Source organism: Balaenoptera acutorostrata, chromosome 9 (assembly GCF_949987535.1).
Source record: "Balaenoptera acutorostrata chromosome 9, mBalAcu1.1, whole genome shotgun sequence".
Classification (NCBI taxonomy): domain Eukaryota; kingdom Metazoa; phylum Chordata; class Mammalia; order Artiodactyla; family Balaenopteridae; genus Balaenoptera; species Balaenoptera acutorostrata.
Genome location: NC_080072.1, coordinates 6118625 through 6139888, shown reverse-complemented (window position 1 = coordinate 6139888; position 21264 = coordinate 6118625). Strand labels below are relative to the sequence as shown.

General features: G+C 36.9%; 1 protein-coding gene across 1 annotated transcript in view; it reads left to right on the top strand.

The window, feature by feature from the left end:
- Positions 1–21264, top strand: part of TOP6BL (TOP6B like initiator of meiotic double strand breaks) — a 96135-nt gene that overhangs the window by 26897 nt on the left and 47974 nt on the right. The window contains exon 5 of the mRNA XM_007171044.2: positions 18845–18954. Within this exon, the coding sequence (XP_007171106.2) occupies positions 18845–18954 (110 nt within the window). The remainder of the gene's footprint in view (positions 1–18844; positions 18955–21264) is intronic.

The window sequence follows — 21264 nt, the reverse complement described above, 5'->3', positions numbered from 1 at the left end:
GGAGAATACAAGATGAGCCTAGAATATCCTTGATTTTAATTTTAAAAAAAATTTATTTATTTTAGGCTGCATTGGGGCTTTGTTGCTGAGCGCGGGCTTTCTCTAGTTGTGGCGAGTGGGGGCTACTCTTTGTTGTGGTGCGTGAGCTTCTCATTGCTGTGGCTTCTCTTGTTGCAGAGCATGGGCTCTAGGCACGTGGGCTTCAGTAGTTGTGGCTTGTGGGCTCTAGAGTGCAGGCTCAGCAGTTGTGGCACACGGGCCTAGTTGCTCCGCAGCATGTGGGATCTTCCTGGACCAGGGCTCGAACCCGTGTTCTCTGCATTGGCAGGAGGATTCTTAACCACTGTGCCACCAGGGAAGCCCCCGTATCCTTGAAATTAACGAATTCCTTGAAGGTGATGTGGACAGACACACAAGCCAGCTTGAAGGGACTCCCATTGACCAAATATGGGACAATAATATATGGTAAATAATGATAGTAAGAGATTATAACTCAGTGAATAAAATAAGAACACATGACTCCATACTGATGTAAATAAATAAGGAGAAAGGAAAGCTGTTCTTTACAGGTAGAATGCCAACTAATAAGTGTCGAAAAGATAAAGGACTTAGGAAATCATCAATCGATGCTAACACTAATGAGTGCAACTTTAATGAGGAACAGATACATAATTTGTGGAGATTACTTTGAAAATATTTATCAATTACAAGGGGAAAATACTAACTTTCACAGTAAAGGAATCTATGGGATACGTTAACCAAAAGATCAAAGTTAACATCGCCAATGTTGGAACAAACTGTTATCATATGCTTCCTGATATGTGCTGAGAAGGACACAACATCACTTTTGTGGTATTTCTGCAAAAATTGCATAACCTGAATATTTTAAGGAACAAGCAGATGATCCAATTTGAGGGATATTCTATAAAAAAATTGGTCTGAACTCTTCAAAAATGTCAAGACCAGGAAAGGCAGAGAAATAAAGGAGAGTAAGACTGAAAACTAAATGTAATGTGCAATACTGGATTGAATTCTGGGCCAGGGAAAGATAGCTATAGAGGACATTATTAGGATAATTGCTGAAATTTGAATATGGACTATGGATTAGATAATAATACTATATACATTCATACTAAATTTCCTATTTTGATAATTATACTGAGATTATATAAGAGACTTTCTTCTTGGAACTTAAGCACTGAATTATTTTAGGGATAAAGGGGCACAATGTCTCCAGTTTATTCTCAGTTGGTTCAAGAAAAAATATGCATACATACACACACAGAGAAAGAGAAAGAGGATAAAGCAAATGTGTCAAAATATACAATTTCTAAATCTGGATAAAGGGTATATGAGAGTTCCTGGTACTATTCTTGCAACTTTTCTGTAAGTTTGAAATTATATAGTAACAAGTTACAAAAATTTATAGTATTCCATTGAAAGGTTATAATAATTTATTAAGCTTTCCCCTCTTTCAGGATGTTTGGTGATTTCTAATCTTATGGTATTATAAATAATACTTTGATGAAATTATTAAATTGTTCTCCATAAAATTATTGCAATTTACATTTTTACTATCAATGTATACAAACACCTGTCTGATCCCCTTCTTACCAGTATTGTGCACTACTACTACAAAGAAGACTTTGTTAATTTGATAGGCAGAATATTGCCTTTCATTTTTTAGATATTTAAAACACTTTAAAAAAATATTTCAAAAGTGGGAGTTCCCTGGCAGTCCAGTGGTTAGGACTCAGAGCTTTCACTGCTGTGGCCTGAGTTCGATCCCTGGTCAGGGAACTAAGATCCCGCAAGTCGCATGGTGCAGCCAAAAAAAAAATTTCAAAAGCAATTCCCATTATTATTAAAAAAAACCCCAAAAAACTAAAGGTGAAAAATAATTATAATATTATACATATTTATAATGTAATCTCAGAGCAATCATACTTTGAAAACCTTGGCATACCTTCTTTCAGATTACCATAGTGGGGTGTGTGTGTGTGTGTGTGTGTGTGTGTTTCTATTTCTACTTAGAAAAAAACTAGAATTATTGTTATCTTATTTTAACTTGCATCTAATACAAGTGAAATGACTGTCTTATGTTTATTGATTTGTTTATTTCTTTGTTGAATGTTTGTTCACATTTTTTGCTCATTTTCCCCTTTAGGATCTTAGTGCTTTTCTATTTGATACAAAGTTCTATCCTGTGTATAGTAAGTATAGTCAACCTCTTTGTCATTGTTGGCAATTATTCTCTTAGTTTTTTGTTTGTGCAGTATTTTAATTTTGAGTGAGTTTTAAAAAAATTTTGTTTTTAGAATTTTATTATTTTTTTATACAGCAGGTTCTTATTAGTTATCCATTTTATACATATTAGTGTATATATGTCAGTCCCAATCTCCCAATTCATCACACCACCACTCCCCCCCCGCCACTTTCCCCCCTTGGTGTCCATACGTTTGTTCTCTACATCTGTGTCTCTATTTCTAACCTGCAAACTGGTTCATCTGTACCATTTTTCTAGATTCCACATATATGCATTAATATATGATATTTGTTTTTCTCTTTCTGACTTACTTCACTCTGCATGACAGTCTCTAGATCCATCCACGTCTCTACAAATGACCCAATTTTGTTCCTTTTTATGGCTGAGTAATAGTCCATTGTATATATGTACCACAGCTTCTTTATCCATTCATCTGTTGATGGGCATTTAGGTTGCTTCCATGACCTGGCTATTGTAAATAGTGCTGCAATGAACATTGGGGTGCGTGTGTCTTTTTGAATTATGGTTTTCTCTGGGTCTATACCCAGTAGTGGGATTGCTGGGTCATATGGTAATTCTATGTTTACTTTTTTAAGGAACCTCCATACTGTTCTCCATAGTGGCTGTATCAATTTACATTCCCATCAACAGTGCAAGAGGGTTCCCTTTTCTCCACACCCTCTCCAGCATTTGTTGTTTGTAGACTTTCTGATGATGCCCATTCTAACTGGTGTGAGGTGATACTCCATTGTAGTTTTGATTTGCATTTCTCTAATGATTAGTGATGTTGAGCAGCTTTTCATGTGCTTCTTGGCCATCTGTATGTCTTCTTTGGAGAAATGTCTATTTAGATCTTCTGCCCATTTTTTGATTGGGTTGTTTGTTTTTTTAATATTGAGCTGCATGAGCTGTTTATATATTTTGGAGATTAATCCTTTGTCGGTTGATTCATTTGCAAAAATTTTCTCCCATTCTGAGGGTTGTCTTTTTGTCTTGTTTGTAGTGTCCTTTGCGGTGCAAAAACTTTTAAGTTTCATTAGGTCCCATTTGTTTATTTTTGTTTTTATTTCCATTACTCTAGGAGGCGGATCAAAAAAGATCTTGCTGTGATTTATGTCAAAGAGTGTTCTTCCTATGTTTTCCTCTAAGAGTTTTATAGTGTCCGGTCTTACATTTAGGTCTCTAATCCATTTTGAGTTTATTTTTGTGTATGGTGTTAGGGAGTGTTCTAATTTCATTCTTTTACATGTAGCTGTCCAGTTTTCCCAGCACCACTTATTGAAGAGACTGTTTTTTCTCCATTGTATATCCTTGCCTCCTTTGTTATAGATTATTAGTTGACCATAGGTGCATGGCTTTATCTCTGGACTTTCTTTTTTTTCAGTTTTTATTTTTATTTATTTTTATTTCTACACAATTTTATTTGCAGAACATTTTATAGCATACCCCCTCCATTTATTGCATGCATGGATTTTTTTTAACATCTTTATTAGCGTATAATTGCTTTATAATGGTGTGTCAGCTTCTGCTTTATAACAAAGTGAATCAGTTATACATATACATATGTCCCCATATCTCTTCCCTCTTGCATCTCCCTCCCTCCCACCCTCCCTATCCCACTCCTCTAGGTGGTCACAAAGCACCAAGCTGATCTCCCTATGCTATGCAGCTGCTTCCCACTAGCTATCTATTTTACGTTTGGTAGTGTATATATGTCCATGCCACTCTCTCACTTTGTCCCAGGTTACCCTTCCCCCTCCCCGTATCCTCAAGTCCATTCTCTAGTAGGTCTGCATCTTTATTCCCATCTTGCGCTTAGGTTCTTCTGACCATTTTCTTTTTTTTTTAGATTCCATATATGTGTTAGCATACAGTACTTGTTTTTCTCTTTCTGACTTACTTCACTCTGTATGACAGTCTGTAGGTCCATCCACCTCACTACAAATAACTCAATTTCATTTCTTTTTATGGCTGAGTAATATTCCATTGTATATATATGCCACATCTTCTTTATCCATTCATCTGTTGATGGACACTTAGGTTGCTTCCGTGTCCTGGCTATTGTAAATAGAGCTGCAATGAACATTTTGGTACATGACTCTTTTTGAATTATGGTTTTCTCAGAGTATATGCCCAGTAGTGGGATTGCTGGGTTGTATGCTAGTTCTATTTTTAGTTTTTTAAGGAACCGCCATACTGTTCTCCATAGTGGCTGTATCAATTTATATTCCCACCAACAGTGCAAGAGGGTTCCCTTTTCTCCACACACTCTCCAGCATTTATTGTTTGTAGATTTTTTGATGATGGCCATTCTGACCGGTGTGAGATGATATCTCATTGTAGTTTTGATTTGCATTTCTCTAATGATTAATGATGTTGAGCATTCTTTCATGTGTTTGTTGGCAATCTGTGTATCTTCTTTGGAGCTATGTCTATTTAGGTCTTCTGCCCATTTTTTGATTGGGTTGTTTGTTTTTTTGATATTGAGCTGCATGAGTTGCTTGTATGTTTTGGAGATTAATCCTTTGTCAGTTGCTTCATTTGCAAATATTGTCTCCCATTCTGAGGGTTGTCTTTTTGTCTTGTTTATGGTTTCCTTTGCTGTGCAAAAGCTTTTAAGTTTTGTTAGGTCCCATTTGTTTATTTTTGTTTTTATTTCCATTTCTCTAGGAGGTGGGTCAAAAAGGATCTTGCTGTGATTTATGTCATAGAGTGTTCTGCCTATGTTTTCCTCTAAGAGTTTGATGGTGTCTGGCCTTACATTTAGGTCTTTAATACATTTTGAGTTTAGTTTTGTGTATGGTGTTAGGGAGTGTTCTAATTTCATTCTTTTACATGTAGCTGTCCAGTTTTCCCAGCACTGCTTATTGAAGAGGCTGTCTTTTCTCCACTGTATATTCTTGACTCCTTTATCAAAGATAAGGTGACCATATGTGCGTGAGTTTATCTCTGGGCTTTCTATCCTGTTCCACTGATCTATATTTCTGTTTTTGTGCCAGTACCATATTGTCTTGATTACTGTAGCTTTGTAGTATAGTCTGAAGTCAGGGAGTCTGATTCCTCCAGCTCCATTTTTTTCCCTCAAGACTGCTTTGGCTATTTGGGGTCTTTTGTGTCTACATACAAATTTTAAGATTTTTTGTTCTAGTTGTGTAAAAATTGCCATCAGTAACTTGATAGGGATTGCATTGAATCTGTAGATTGCTTTGGGTAGTATAGTCATTTTCACAATATTGATTCTTCCAATCTAAGCACATGGTATATCTCTCCATCTGTTTGTATCTTTAATTTCTTTCATCAGTGTCTTATAGTTTTCTGTATACAGGTCTTTTGTCTCCCTAGGTAGGTTTATTCCTAGGTATTTTATTCTTTTTGTTGCAATGGTAAATGGGAGTGTTTCCTTAATTTCTCTTTCAGATTTTTCATCATTAGTGTATAGGAATGCAAGAGATTTCTGTGCATTAATTTTGTATCCTGCAACTTTACTAGATTCATTGATTAGCTCTAGTAGTTTTTTGGTGGCTTCTTTAGGATTCTGTATGTATAGTTTCATGTCATCTGCAAACAGTGACAGTTTTACTTCTTCTTTTCCAATTTGTATTCCTTTTATTTCTTTTTCTTCTCTGATTGCCGTGGCTAGGACTTCCAAAACTATGTTGAAAAGTAGTGGTGAGAGTGGACATCCTTGTCTTGTTCCTGATCTTAGAGGAAATGCTTTCAGTTTTTCACCATTGAGAATGATGTTTGCTGTGGGTTTGTCGTATATGGCCTTTATTATGTTGAGGTAGGTTCCCTTTATGCCCACTTTTGGGAGAGTTTTTATCATAAATGGGTGTTGAATTTTGTCAAAAGCTTCTTCTGCATCTATTGAGGTGATCATATGGTTTTTATTCTTCAATTTGTTAATATGGTGTATCACATTGATTGATTTGCGTATATTGAAGAATCCTTGCATCCCTGGGATAAATCCCACCTGATCATGATGTATGATCCTTTTAATGTGTTGTTGTATTCTGTTTGCTAGTATTTTGTTGAGGATTTTTGCATCTATGTTCGTCAGTGATGTTGGTCTGTAATTTTCTTTTTTTGTAGTATCTTTGTGTGGTTTTGGTATCAGGGTGATGGTGGCCTCATAGAATGAGTTTGGGAGTGTTCCTTCCTCTGTAATTTTTTGGAAGGGTTTGAGAAGGATGGGTGTTAGCTCTTCTCTAAATGTTTGATAGAATTCACCTGTGAAGCCATCTGGTCTTGGACTTTTGTTTGTTGGAAGATTTTTAATCACAGTTTCAATTTCATTACTTGTGATTGGTCTGTTCATATTTTCTGTTTCTTCCTGGTTCAGTCTTGGAAGGTTATACCTTTCTAAGAATTTGTCCATTTCTTCCAGGTTGTCCATTTTACTGGCATAGAGTTGCTTGTAGTAGTCTCTTAGGATGCTTTGTATTTCTGTGGTGTCCACTGTAACTTCTCCTTTTCCATTTCTAATTTTATTGATTTGAGTCCTCTCCCTCTTCTTCTTGATGAGTCTGGCTAAAGGTTTATCAATTTTGTTTATCTTCTCAAAGAACCAGCTTTTAGTTTTATTGATCTTTGCTATTGTTTTCTTTGTTTCTATTTCGTTTATTTCTGCTCTGATCTTTACGATTTCTTTCCTTCTATTAACTTTGGGTTTTGTTTGTTCTTCTTTCTCTAGTTCCTTTAGGTTTAAGGTTAGATTGTTTATTTGAGATTTTTCTTGTTTCTTGAGGCAGCCTTGTATTGCTATGAACTTCCCTCTTAGAACTGCTTTTGCTACATCCCATAGGTTTTGGATCGTCGTGTTTTTGTTGTAATTTGTCTCTAGGTAGTCTTTGATTTCCTCTTTGATTTCTTCAGTGATCTCTTGGTTATTTAGTAACGCATTGTTTAGCCTTCATGTGTTTGTGTTTTTTACATTATTTTCCCTGTAATTGATTTCTTATCTCATAGTATTGTGGTCAGAAAAGATGCTTGATATGATTTCAATTTTCTTAAATTTACGAAGGCTTGATTTGTGACCCAAGATGTGATCTATCCTGGAGAATGTTCCATATGCACTTGAGAAGAAAGTGTAATCTGCTGTTTTTGGATGGAATGTCCTATAAATAGCAATTAAATCTATCTGGTCTGTTGTGTCATTTAAAGTTTGTGTTACCTTATGGATTTTCTGTTTGGATGATCTGTCCATTGTTGTAAGTGAGGTGTTATTGTCCCCCTCTATTATTGTGTTACTGTTGATTTCCTCTTTTATAGCTGTTAGCAGTTGCCTTATGTATTGAGGTGCTCCTATGTTGGGTGCATATATATTTATAATTGTTATATCTTCTTCTTGGATTGATCCCTTGATCATTATGTAGTGTCCTTCCTTGTCTCTTGTAACATTCTTTATTTTAAAGTCTATTTTATCTGATATGAGTATTGCTACTCCAGCTTTCTTTTGATTTCCATTTGCATGGAATATCTTTTTCCATCCCCTCACTTTCAGTCTGTGTGTGTCCTTAGGTCTGAAGTGGGTCTCTTGTAGATAGCATATATATGGGTCTTGTTTTTGTATCCATTCAGCGAGCCTGTGTCTTTTGGTTGGAGCATTTAATCCATTCACGCTTAAGGTAATTATCGATATGTATGTTTCTTAATTGTTATGGGTTTGTTTTTTTAGGTCCTTTCCTTCTCTTGTGTTTCCCACTTAGAGAAGTTCCTTTAGCATTTGTTGTAGAGCTGGTTTGGTGGTGCTGAGTTCTTTTAGCTTTTGCTTGTCTGTAAAGCTTTTGATTTCTCCATCGAATCTGAATGAGATCCTTGCTGGGTAGAGTAATCTTGGTTGTAGGTTCTTCCCTTTCATCACTTTAAATATATCATGCCACTCCCTTCTGGCTTGTAGAGTTTCTGCTGAGAAATCAGCTGTTAACCTTATGGGAGTTCCCTTGTATGTTACTTGTCATTTTTCCCTTGTTGCTTTCAGTAATTTTTCTTTGTCTTTAATTTTTGTCAATTTGATTACTATGTGTATCGGTGTGTTTCTCCTTAGGTTTATCCTGCCTGGGACTCTGTGCTTCCTGGACTTGGGTGGCTATTTCCTTTCCCATGTTAGGGAAGTTTTCGACTATAATGTCTTCAAATATTTTCTCGGGTTCTTTCTCTCTCTCTTCTCCTTTTGGGACCCCTATAATGCGAATGTTTTTGTGTTTAATGTTGTCCCAGAGGTCTCTTAGGCTGTCTTCATTTCTTTTCATTCTTTTTTCTTTATTCTGTTCTGCAGCAGTGAATTCCACCATTCTGTCTTCCAGGTCACTTATCTGTTCTTCTGCCTCAGTTATTCTGCTATTGATTCCTTCTAGTGTATTTTTCATTTTAGTTACTGTATTGTTCATCTCTGTTTGTTCTTTAATTCTTCTAGGTCTTTGTTAAACATTTCTTGCACCTTCTTGATGTTTGCCTCTTGTTTTTCCGAGGTCCTAGATCATCTTCACTATTATTATTCTGAATTCTTTTTCTGGAAGGTTTCCTATCTCCACTTCATTTAGTTGTTTTCTGGGGTTTTATCTTGTTCCTTCATCTGGTACATAGCCCTCTGCCTTTTCATCTTCTCCCTCTTTCTGTGAATGTGGTTTCTGTTCCACAGGCTGCAGGATTGTAGTTTTTCTTGCTTCTGCTGTCTGCCCTCTGGTGGATGAGGCTATCTAAGAGGCTTGTGCAAGTTCCTAATGGGAGGGACTGGTGGTGGGTAGAGCTGGGTGTTGCTCTGGTGGGCAGAGCTCAATAAAACTTTAATCCGCTTGTCTGCTGTTGGGTGGGGCTGGGTTCCCTCCCTGTTGGTTGTTTGACCTGAGGTGACCCAACACTGGAGCCTACCCGGGCTCTTTGGTGGTGCTAATGGCAGACTCTGGGAGGACTTACACCAAGGAGTACTTCCCAGAACTGCTGCCAGTGTCCTTGTCCTCACAGTGAGCCACAGCCACCCCCTGCCTCTGCAGGAGACCCTCCAACACCAGCAGGTAGGTCTGGTTCAGTCTCCTATGGGGTCACTGCTCCTTCCCCTGGGTCCCGATGCGCACACTACTTTGTGTGTGCCCTCCAAGAGTGGAGTCTCTGTTTCCCCCAGTCCTGTCGAAGTCCTGCAGTCAAATCCCGCTAGCCTTCAAAGTCTGATTCTCTAGGAATTCCTCCTCCCATTGCTGGACCCCCAGGTTGGGAAGCCTGACTTGGGGCTCAGAACCTTCACTCCAGTGTGTGGACTTCTGTGGTATAAGTGTTCTCCAGTTTATGAGTCACCCACCCAGCAGTTATGGGATTTGATTTTATTGTGATTGCGCCCCTCCTACCATCTCATTGTGGCTTCTCCTTTGTCTTTGGATGTGGGTATGTTTTTTGGTAGGTTTCAGTGTCTTCCTGTCGATGATTGTTCAGCAGTTAGTTGTGATTCCTGTGCTCTCGCAAGAGGGAGTGAGTACATGTCCTTCTACTCCTCCATCTTGAACCAATATAAAATTTTTTTCTTCTTTTAGCTTTTGTATATCATTGGAAATAGATTAAACTACTTATGATCAGCCTTGTTACAAAGAATCCCCCCTTAGGATACTTGATAATTAGCAATCTTCATAAATGCAGATTCTACATAGGTTAAGTCTGAAATTTTTAAAAGTTGAGGTATAATTGTCGTATAACATTATATTAGTTTCAAGTATACAACATAATGATTCAATATTTGTATATAGTGCAAAATGATCACCACGATAAGTCTAGTTAACATCTGTTATCATATATACTTACAGTTTTTTTTTCTTGTTGAGAACTCTTGAGATCTACTCTTTTAGCAACTTTCAAATATGTGATACATTAAAAAAAAAATGTGATACAAAAAAGGTAGTTGCCATGCTGTACATTATACTCCCGTGACTTATTTATTTTATAACTAAATCCTTTGACATAATCTCATTGGCCTTTGATAACTTCCTTGCTTTCTGGCCCAACAAGATACCCATCTCATCTTGTACAGTTCTACTTTAGGCCCAGAATCAGCCATTTCTCCTTTTTAGTGAGCACTGGTATTTAGAGAACACATTCTGAGTACCAGGAGTGTTTGTTGCTTCTAAGTTTTTAATGACCATTTTAACAGGTGTGAGGTGGTATCTCATTGTGGTTTTGATTTGCATCTCCCTGATGATTAGTGATGTTGAGCATTTTTTCATGTACCTGTCCGTCATCTGTATGCCTTTTTTTGGAAAATGTCTATTCAGATCCTCTGCCTATTTTTTAATTGGGTTGTTTGTCTGTTATTGAGTTGTATGATTTCTTTATATTTTTTGGTTATTAGCTCCTTATCAGATATATGATTTGCAGATTTTTTCTTCCTTTTCATTTTGTTGATGGTTTCCTTTGCTGTGAAGAAGCTTTTTAGTTTGATGTAGGTTCCACTTATTTATTTTTACTTTTGTTGCCTTTGCTTTCAGTGTCAAGTTAAAAATATCATCGCCAAACCCCATGTCAAGGAGGTTACCACTTATGTTTTCTTCTAGGAGCTTTATGGTTTCAGGTCTTATAGTCAAGTTTTTAATCTATTTTGAGTTAATTTTTGTGTATGGTGTAGGATAGTGGTCTAGTTTCATCCTTTTGCAGAGTATTTACATTTTTAATTTGAAAATAATTTTTGATTTATAGAAGAGTTGTAAAAACAGTACACAGAGTTCTTATATACTGTTCACCCAGATTCCTCTGCAGTTAATGTTTTAAATAACTGTAGTACAATTATCAAAACTAAGAAATTAACATTGGTAAAATACTACTAACTAAACTACAGACTTAAGATTTTATCAGTTTTTGTACTCATGTTCTTTTTCGATTCCTGGATCCATTCCAGGATCTCACTTTGCATTTAGTTGTCATGTGTTACTAATCACTTTCCATCTGTGACAGTTCCTCAGTCTTTCTTTTTCTTTCATAACCTTGACATTTTTGAAGTGTACTTGTCAGGTATTTTGTAGGATGTCCTTCAGTGTGAACTTGTTTGATGTTTTCTTACATTAGATTGAGGTTATACATTGCCAGAAAGAATACCACAGGGATGATGTGTCCTTTTCAGTGCATCATATCAAGGAATTGAAGATGTTATGTCTTATTGTTGGTAATATTAAACTTGATCACTTGATTAAGGTGTTATCTGTCAGATTTTTCCAAGTAGAGTTACTCTTTGTAATTTTTAAATATTTGGGGGAAATACAATGAGATTATGCAAGCATCCTATTTCTCCTTAAACTTCCATCTGCTAATTTAGCATTGGTGGGTCTTGCCTGGAGCAATTATTACTGTGGTGTTATCATGATTTAATACATCCTCATTCCTTCTACATTTATTTATTGGAATTTATCTGTAAGGAAGACCTGCCCCTTCTTCACCTTTAATTCAATTATTTATATGAGGATGAACTTGTGAATATTTATTATATTTGGGGGGTGTTATAATTTAATACTATTTTGAATATTTTTAGGTGTTATAATTACTGCTTTACAATGTTATTATTTTTGTTTAAACTGTTAGTTGTATTTTAAGAAAAATGCAAGAAGAAAAAAATAGTATTTTATATTTATCTACTTATTTATTATTTCTGATGCTTCATTTCTTCCTGTATATCTGGGTTTCCATATTAAGCCTAAAGAACATCCCTAGCATTTCTTGTAGTGCAGGTCTTCTAGCAACAACATCTTTTGTTTACCTAAAAATGTCTTTGTCTTACGCTCATTTTAAAAGGATATTTCACTGGATTTGAAATTCTAGTTTGATAGTTTTTTCCTTTCAGCATTTTAAAGATGTCATTCATTGTTTTCTGGCCTCCATTGTTTCTTAGAAGTCAGCTGTAATTCATATTATAGTTCCTCTATATGTAATATGTGCTTTTCCTCTACCTTCTTTCAAGGTATTCTCTTTATCTTTTTTTTTTTTGTCATTTTGACTATTATGTGCCTATGTGTGATTTTCTTTTTATTTATTCCGTACTGAGGTTTGCTGAGCTTTTCACATCTTATTAATTTTCATCAAATTTTAGAAAATTTTGTCCATGATTTCATATTTTTCCTATCCCATTCTCACTGTCTTTTCCTTCTGGGACTCCCATTACACATATTTTTGACTAGTTGATATTGTCCTGAAGTTTTCTAAGATTCTATTCATTTTTCTTCAGCCCTTTTTTCTCTGCTTTCCAGATTGGATAATTTTTGTTCTTTGCCTTCAATAATTTCACTGACTTTTCTGTCATCTCAATATTATTATTCTGTCATCTACTATTAAACCTATCTAGTGAATTCTTAATTTCAGTTATTGAACTTTTCAGTTATAGAATTTCCATTTGTTTTTTTTTTGTTTTTTTTAACAGTGTACATATTTCTCTGCTGGTATTCCCTATCAGTTCACTCATTTAAACCACAATTTAAGCCTTTGAACATATTTGTAATATATGCTTTAAAACCTTTCCTAAATGTAACATCTGTAACAGGCTTGGTTTTTATTGATTGCTTTTTTGTATGAGTTATATTTTCCTTTTTTTTTTTTTTTTTAAAATTATTATTTATTTATTTATTTATGGCTGTGTTGGGTCTTCGTTTCTGTGTGGGAGCTTTCTCTAGTTGCGGCAAGTGGGGGCCACTCTTCATTGCGGTGCGTGGGCCTCTCACTATCGCGGCCTCTCTTGTTGCGGAGCACAGGCTCCAGACGCGCAGGCTCAGTAGTTGTGGCTCACGGGCTTAGTTGCTCCGCGGCATGTGGGATCTTCCCAGACCAGGGCTCGAACTCGTGTTCCCTGCATTGGCAGGCAGATTCTCAACCACTGCGCCACCAGGGAAGCCCTATATTTTCCTTTTTCTTTGCATGTCTATTAAATATTTATTTTCTACTGGGTAATGTGATCATATTCTATATTCTGTTCTACCTCTGAAGAGTGTTGATTTTTGTTCTAGCAGGCAGTTCTAGCAAGCTAATCACCTTAACCTTGTGTAGGCTTTTAAAATACATTTTAAAGGGTAGATCTATAGAAAGACAAGTCATTTTCAAACCCCTCTAACTTGATACCACTCAACCTCCAACTGTATCTTCTCTGTGAATTTTGTTGAGACTTGGTTTTAGGCTTTTTTAGGGTGGATCAGGCCTTCTTCTTGAATGTGTTTTTTACTACTAAAATATTACCTTTTTGCCCTCTCAACTGGACACCATCAGTTTTATCAAGTTCTCTCCATTCTGGCTGGGCCTGAAGGCCAACATTTCCCACCATTGCTTCACCACTAATTTCTTGTTCCATTTTCAACTCCATTGCAACTGCTCTCTGGGAAATCTTATATTGTCTCACCTCTGTATGCATAGCCCAGCCCTTGGCCAAGGGCTCATGGGGAGCTTCCATACAGACTTTTGGTACCCACTTCTGCACAGCTCCCTCCTCTCCAGTGCCCTGCCTTGTAGATTCCAGGTACTTTCACAACCCTGAGCTCTATTCCCTGTCTCCTCAGCTTAGTGGAACCACTGTGCTCTGCTTGGGCTCCAGCTCTGTCCTCCATGGGCAGGAAAATTTCCCCAGGCAGACATTCAGGGCAATCATAGGGGTCATGTCATGAGTTTCCCTTCTCTCAAGGATCACAGCTTGTGCTATTTATTGTTCAATGCCTGAAAACAATTGCCTAGTATATTTTATCCAGTTTTATAGTAGTTTTTGGTGGGAGGGCTTATTTGGTACCAGTTATTTCATCACTGCAAGAAGGAGAAGTCCCAATATATGGTTTTGATGTATGTTCACATTGCCACAAGATTGAAATTTTTCTATCTACTTTTTCTTTAACAGTTGAAGAGCTATGTCAATAAGTAGTTTGATATTGATATTATATCATTCTTTCCCCCTTATCTCCACCCCATCTCAGCAAAAAGGTGCAAATGTAAACTCATTTTCAAAGATCATGCTGGTTTATTTAGTAGTTCTTTCAGCAAGGGCTTAAGGAATATAAACATATTAAGTTTCTCATTCTTTAATGGTAGTTTGGTTCTCTTAAAAGTCCAGAGTCAGGGCTTCCCTGGTGGCGCAGTGGTTGAGAATCTGCCTGCTAATGCAGGGGACACGGGTTCGAGCCCTGGTCTGGGAAGATCCCACATGCCACGGAGCAGCTGGGCCCGTGAGCCACAATTGCTGAGCCTGCGCGTCTGGAGCCTGTGCCCCGTGACGGGAGGGGCCGCGATAGAGAAAGGCCCGCGCACCGCGATGAAGAGCGGTCCCCGCACCGCGATGAAGAGTGGCCCCCGCTTGCCGCAACTGGAGAAAGCCCTCGCACGAACCGAAGACCCAACACAGCCAAAAATAAATAAATAAATAAATAAATAAATAAGAAAATCCTTTTAAAAAAAAAAAAAAAAAAAAAAGTCCAGAGTCAAAGTGAATTTTCTTCAGATCTTTGAAGATAGTACTCAGTTATCCTCTGGCATCTAGCATTGTTGATGAGAAGTCTAACTCATGTTTCTTTTGGCTAATTTGATTCTCTTTTGTAGCTTTTAGGGTTTTCTCTTTATCCTTGTTATTCTGGGTTTCATTGTGATGTGTTTAGCTGTGTGGCTCAGTCATTCTTTATTCTGAATTTTTTTAATTTTAATTTTTTTAGTGTTTTTGTCTTTTAGAAATCTGTTCTTAATGTCTTTTATCTTTTCCTTCTTTTAATTGATATATAATTCACATGTCATAAAATATACCATTTTAAAGCATATAATTCAGTGGTTTTAAGTATATTCACAAAGTTGTACAACTATCATCACTATTTATAACATTACATTTTCATCACCCACAAAAGAAACCCTGTACCCATTAGCAGTCACTCCCCTTACCCCTACCCCCTGTCCTTTGGCAAACACTAATCTACTTTCTGTCTTTATGGATTTGCCTGTTCTAGACATTTCATATAAACAAAATAATACACTATGTGGCCTTTTGTGTCTGGCTTCTTTCACTAAGCATAATGTTTCCAAGATTCATTTATGTTAGTATGTAGCATGTAACAGTACTTCATTTCTTTCTGTGGCTGAATAATATTCCATATTTTGTTAATCTGTTCATCATTTGTTGGACATTTGGGTTGTTTCCACTTTTTCCTACTATGAATCATGCTTCTATGGACATTCAAGTACTACCTTTTCTTTTAAATATGCTCTTTTACAGTGTATAATCTACCATCCATAGGGTTTTCATTTCAAACACTGTATCTTCAATTTCTAAGATTTCTAATAGGGTTTTTGGCTGTTACTTTCTGTTTAATTGATGGCAGTGTATTCTTGTTTCATGGCTTCTTTTTATATTTGAGGGTATAAAATACAGAGCACTTATTTTTAAAGTTCTTTATAGATTGTTTTATTAACTCTATTTCCTCAGGTGTACATTTTGTTGGTTGATATGTGTCCTATTTTTCATGGTATTGGTCTTCATTGGTTGGTAATTTTTAGTTAAGAGCTAATTGTCCATGACCCTTTTGTCCTGAACACATCCTGCATTGACAGCCTTCCAGTAGGAGGTTCTCTGGGTTGCTGAGCCCTAATCTGCAGGGCACGTATCTTGGATTAAACTTTGCTTGAGTGGAAAGATAAAAGGCTCTTGTATCTTAATAGAATATATAGTTCTGAGTCTCATCCATACTTATATTACATGGCTCTAAGGCCCTCATCCTGCATCACTGATGCTGCTACTAGCATCACTTGGCTTTTAACCAGCCCTCAGGTAGGCAGGTGGCATACCTTTGGCTTTTGTTCATGTTTTGGTCCCTTGCTTATACCTCCTATGTGTGGCCTCTGTGGCTCTTGCTCTTAAACCTGTTGGTGTTGCAATATTAGCTCCATTTTTTTTTTCCATTCCATGCCTCAAACATGGGGCATCTTTGGTCCTTACTTACCATTGTGGATTCTCTCTCTCTTTTTCCTTTCTGAAGATTAGGGAAGAATACCTCTCTATTTCTGGTCTATAAAGATTTCTCTTTTCTTTTTTTCTCACTACGACTGTGTTTTGTTTTGTTTTAATTTTTTTTTTTTTTTAATAAGAATGTGTCTGGATTTTACAAGTCTCACGTTTTATAGCAGGAACCCTGATGAAGCCTGTATTTTTTTTTTTAAACTAAATATTTCAGCTTACTTTTTTTTTTTTTAACTTTGGGTTTATTTTATTTATTTATTTATTTATTTATGGCTGTGTTGGGTCTTTGTTTCTGTGCGAGGGCTTTCTCTAGTTGTGGCAAGTGGGGGCCACTCTTCATCACGGTGCACGGGCCTCTCATTATCGCAGCCTCTCTTGTTGCGGAGCACAGGCTCCAGACGCGCAGGCTCAGTAGTTGTGGCTCATGGGCCTAGTTGCTCCACGGCATGTGGGATCTTCCCAGACCAGGGCTCGAACCCGTGTCCCCTGCATTGGCAGGCAGACTCTCAACCACTGCGCCACCAGGGAAGCCCCGTTTTAATTTTTATTCATTCATTTATTTATTTATTTGGCTGTGCCACGTGGCATGTGGGATCCTAGTTCCCCGACCAGGGATCAAACCCACACCTCCTCCATTGGAAATGTGGAGTCTTAACCACTGGACCACCAGGGAAGTCCCTATGACTATGTTTTATTAAAATTTAAAAATACTTGTTTTATCATTTTATGTGTTTGAATGGGAAGATGAAATTTCAACATATGCTTGACTTATCTTGAAATAGAAGGCTTTTTATTTAGTTCTATTGTTTCACCTTTTCACGTTTAACTCTAGTCAATCCATCTGGATTTTTTTTTTTTTTTTTTTTTTTTTTTTTTGGTGTATGGAGTGAGTTAATTGAAATTAATTTCCCCCAAATACTACTCATTTTAAAAAAAATCGTTATTAAGATTTCTAGAGGGGCTTCCCTGGTGGCGCAGTGGTTGAGTCTGCCTGCCAATGCAGGGCACGCGGGTTCGAGTCCTGGTCTGGGAGGATCCCACATGCCGCGGAGCGACTGGGCCCGTGGGCCACAATTACTGAGCCTGCGCGTCTGGAGCCTGTGCTCCGCAACAGGAGAGGCCGCGATGGTGAGAGGCCCGTGCATCGCGATGAAGAGTGGCCCCCACTTGCCACAACTAGAGAAAAAAGCCCTCGCACAGAAACGAAGACCCAACACAGCCATAAATAAAATAAATAAATAAAAAATGGGAAGCATGTTCAGTAAAATCCTCTCAATGGAATATTGTGCCATTGTTTAAAATAACAACTATTAAAGACTTTAATAGGGAAATAATATAATGCAAAAAAATAACACTATAGAAAAAAAAAAGATTTCTAGAGAATTCCAAGTTATTGATAAAACTTTTTCTCATGTATCTACATGTTTTCCCTATTTTTCACTGTATTACTACTTTATAGGATTGAGGAACAATTTTTTCTTATTTCACAGAAAGGTAATTGAATCACAGAAAAAAGGGGGTCACCTTAGGTCCGAAAGTCAGTCAGTGGTAAAACTGAAGATTGATGTAAGTCATCCTGGTTTAGTGCCAACTTCATTAAACTTCAGTGTAGCATAACCTTGCTGCCATATTATCTCAAGCTTTGTGACTGAATTATATTTGAAAAACAAACTAATGGCAAGAAAAATATTGCCCATTAAGATTGATAGCTAGAACTTGATCTTCTTTGAGATGGTTAAAGCTTTGTTAGATATATGGTATGAATGTTTTAGAAGAAAGTTGTGCTATTATTTTAGGATATATGTTATTGCTATTAAAATTTTTAAGTTGAATTCTTGTATAACATCAACATTGTCAACCTCATTTATAAGGTAGAACGTTCAGAGACTGAGATATATATTTTTATTCATATTTAGTTCTCCATTATAATACTACTATAGAGGGGAAATAAGGGATGGCATTTTATAAAATGGGAGATTTGGGGTTTTTTCCCTTTATAATATTAGTGCCAGGGTACAGAAAGAAAGAAGGATGGTGCATACTTTGAGGTTCTATTTGTTGATGATGATGATCCAGGACTCACTGATGCTTTGTGTAAAGAGTTCTGAATCAACATATGTAAATATACAACGTGGTTAATTGACAATTAAATTAGCAAGAGTTTGCTTTTCTTTGTTAAAGACTACCTCTTAAAGGACAATACTGTATTAGGTAAATGCCTGAGAGGGTCATTCTTGAATTTTTCTGTTTTAAGTTCTAAATTAGCTCACTTACTGGATTTGTGTTATTAAATAATGAATTGATTTATTAAAAAATATAAGAATATCAGTTAGAGCTATCAACTCTGAAGATTTGTGGCATTGGATATGACCTTGTGGAAATTAAGTGAAAATACAAATTGATTTAGCAAATTTTCAATTTGTGTAAAATTGAAAACATGTGATTAAATGTCTTATCCCCATAAAGTAATTATAAATGTTTAAACAGTTTGCTGATGCATAGCCATCTCCAGTCATATTTAAAATTTTGCAGATAATCTTTTCATCAGGGAAGAGACTTCTTGGCTCATCAGTTTAATAACTCCAGAAACTTTGGTGCTTATGCAAACTGCTTGTTCTATTCTGCCACCATCTCTTCTCACACAGGAATACAGTCTGTACTGCCTGGACTCTCTGCAGAGCTGAGCTGGACTTCAGAGGAAGCCAGCTATTCTCAGGACGTGTCAGGGGTAACACCCTTCCAGATGATTTTTGAGGCAAGTTTTGCTGTGGTTCTATAAATTAATGATGTTTTGATTCTTATTTTTCTACAAATGTAATAACAGGAAAGAAAAGCCTAGGTCCGTTATAGTTCAAAGTTGAAATGAAATAAGGCATTGGTCCCCAAACTTCCGTGTGCCGATTTTAAATCACCTGGGAGCTTTCAAAATAGTGATGTTTGTGTCCCACTTCAAGAGGTTGTGATTTAATTGGTCTAGGGTGCTGGATTAGTCTGCTTAGGCTGCCATTAAAAAAAAATACCACAGATTGGGTGGCGTAAACAACAGAAACTTATTTTCTCATACCTCTGGAGGCTAGAAGTCCAAGATCAAGATATCTTGTCACTGTTCACATGACCTTTCCTCTGTATGTATGTGGAGAGAGAGCCTTCTGGTGTCTTTTCCTCTTCTTACAAGGACACCAGTCCTATCAGATTAGGGCGCCCCCCTTATGACCTCATTTAACCTTAATGACATCCTTAAGGCCCTATCTCCAAATATAGTCACATGGAGGCTAGGGCTGCAACAGATGAATTTTGGGGGACACAATCCAGTCCATAGGAGGTGTGGCCTTGGCTTTGGAATATTTTTAAAATCCCAGATGATTCCTAATGGGCGGGTAAATTTGAGAACCACTGAAATAAACCATTATTTGAATTTGGATCTCCTGAAAAAGAAAATAAAAATGGATTCCCAGTGCAGATCCTATTTAGATACATTTTTATTAGGTTGGTTTAAAGATCTTTATTGATTTATTTGTAGCCCAGATTTATGAGAGTGACAATTGAGTTCTCCATTCCCTTTAACAATTCTCTGATCCCCTATCTTGCCTTCCTTTGAACTGGTGGAGACAAAGACTTAGAGTACTTTAAACGTTCTCCCAAAAAGCACTTGGGAGGCCTTTCTCCATGTTGGAACAATTATATCCTTCTTCTAAAAGGAAATGAGTATGGTATCGGGACAAAAGATATCCGTGGCTGTGCCATATCTTGTTTAGGGGAACGAAGGGTAAACAATCTGGAGCAATTAATGGTTAGTCAGCTCTAAAACTATTAATGTCGAGTAGCAATAAAAAAGCTGATTTCAGTGAGCCAAGGAAAGTAGTTCTAGAAAAGGAAATCATGTGTTTTAGCCAGTCTGAACAAACAATGGTAATTCTTATACCTAACATATATATTATTTAAGCCTCCTGACAACTCTATGAAATGGATAGGACAAGGATTATCATCACCCCATTTTACAGGTACAAGAAAACTGAAATTCAGAGAATTTGACTGACTTTCCCAAGGTCATACCAAAGTTAAGGACAGAATTAGAATCTGAACCAAAGTCTTACTCATATTGATCAGTGCTGTTTCAATATTCATTCATTCACTCAGAAACCTGTGTTTGTTCACGACAGCTTCAGTGTGCTAGACAGAGTCCCAAGACATGTTACTTGATCCCAAGGAACTTGGAATCTAAAGGAAAAGATAGATAAGTAAACAAATAATTACAATGCAGTGTAATATATATCATGATAGAGGTAAGCACTGATGCTGAGGTAGCCTAGAGGAAGGGTACCTAACCCAATGGGAAGTTGTCAAGGTCTAGAGATCTTTGATGAGATTGAAAAACAGATTTTCTAGGTATAAGAAGTTCAGAGACTTGAAAGAACAAAAATTTGTCATCAGAGTGATAAAGTTTCTTTCTTTTTTTGTTTTGTTTTTTGTTTTTCCTTATTGCAAGAGCAGTGTTTCCCTCAGGAAAATCAAAGTGTGCATTTAGAGTACAGATAATTGACTTAATCAAGGTAGCCACTATTAACATCTTGCCGCATATTTTTTCACATAAGAGTGGGACATTTTAGTTTAAGCCTTCCAGAGCAATACAGTTCCAATCTATGGCCGTGGAAGTAGGTGGCTGGAAATGAGTGGAGGTCAAGGTCGTTGGAGTTGTGGAGGTCAGAGAATTATGAGACCAAATTGTTGCTTAGACTGGTCATCTGTTTGTATGTGGAAGTCAGCCAAGATGATGGCAGGACTTAGAGTACAGAGGAGAACTGTGAGCTTATAGAGTACAGAGGAGAACTGTGAGCTTAGTGCCCAGTAATCAGTTGGTGATAGGTGGGGAGGGGTAAGAGTAGTATAACCTAAGAGGAACAAGGATTTCCTGAAAGCATTTGCTCTATTACATCTCATTGTCTCTGATACTGTGCAGCTATTTAAAATATTTTTAAAATAAATTTATTTATTTATTTATTATTTATTTTGGGCTGCGTTGGGTCTTCGTTGCTGCGTGTGGGCTTTCTCTAGTTGCGGGGGCTAC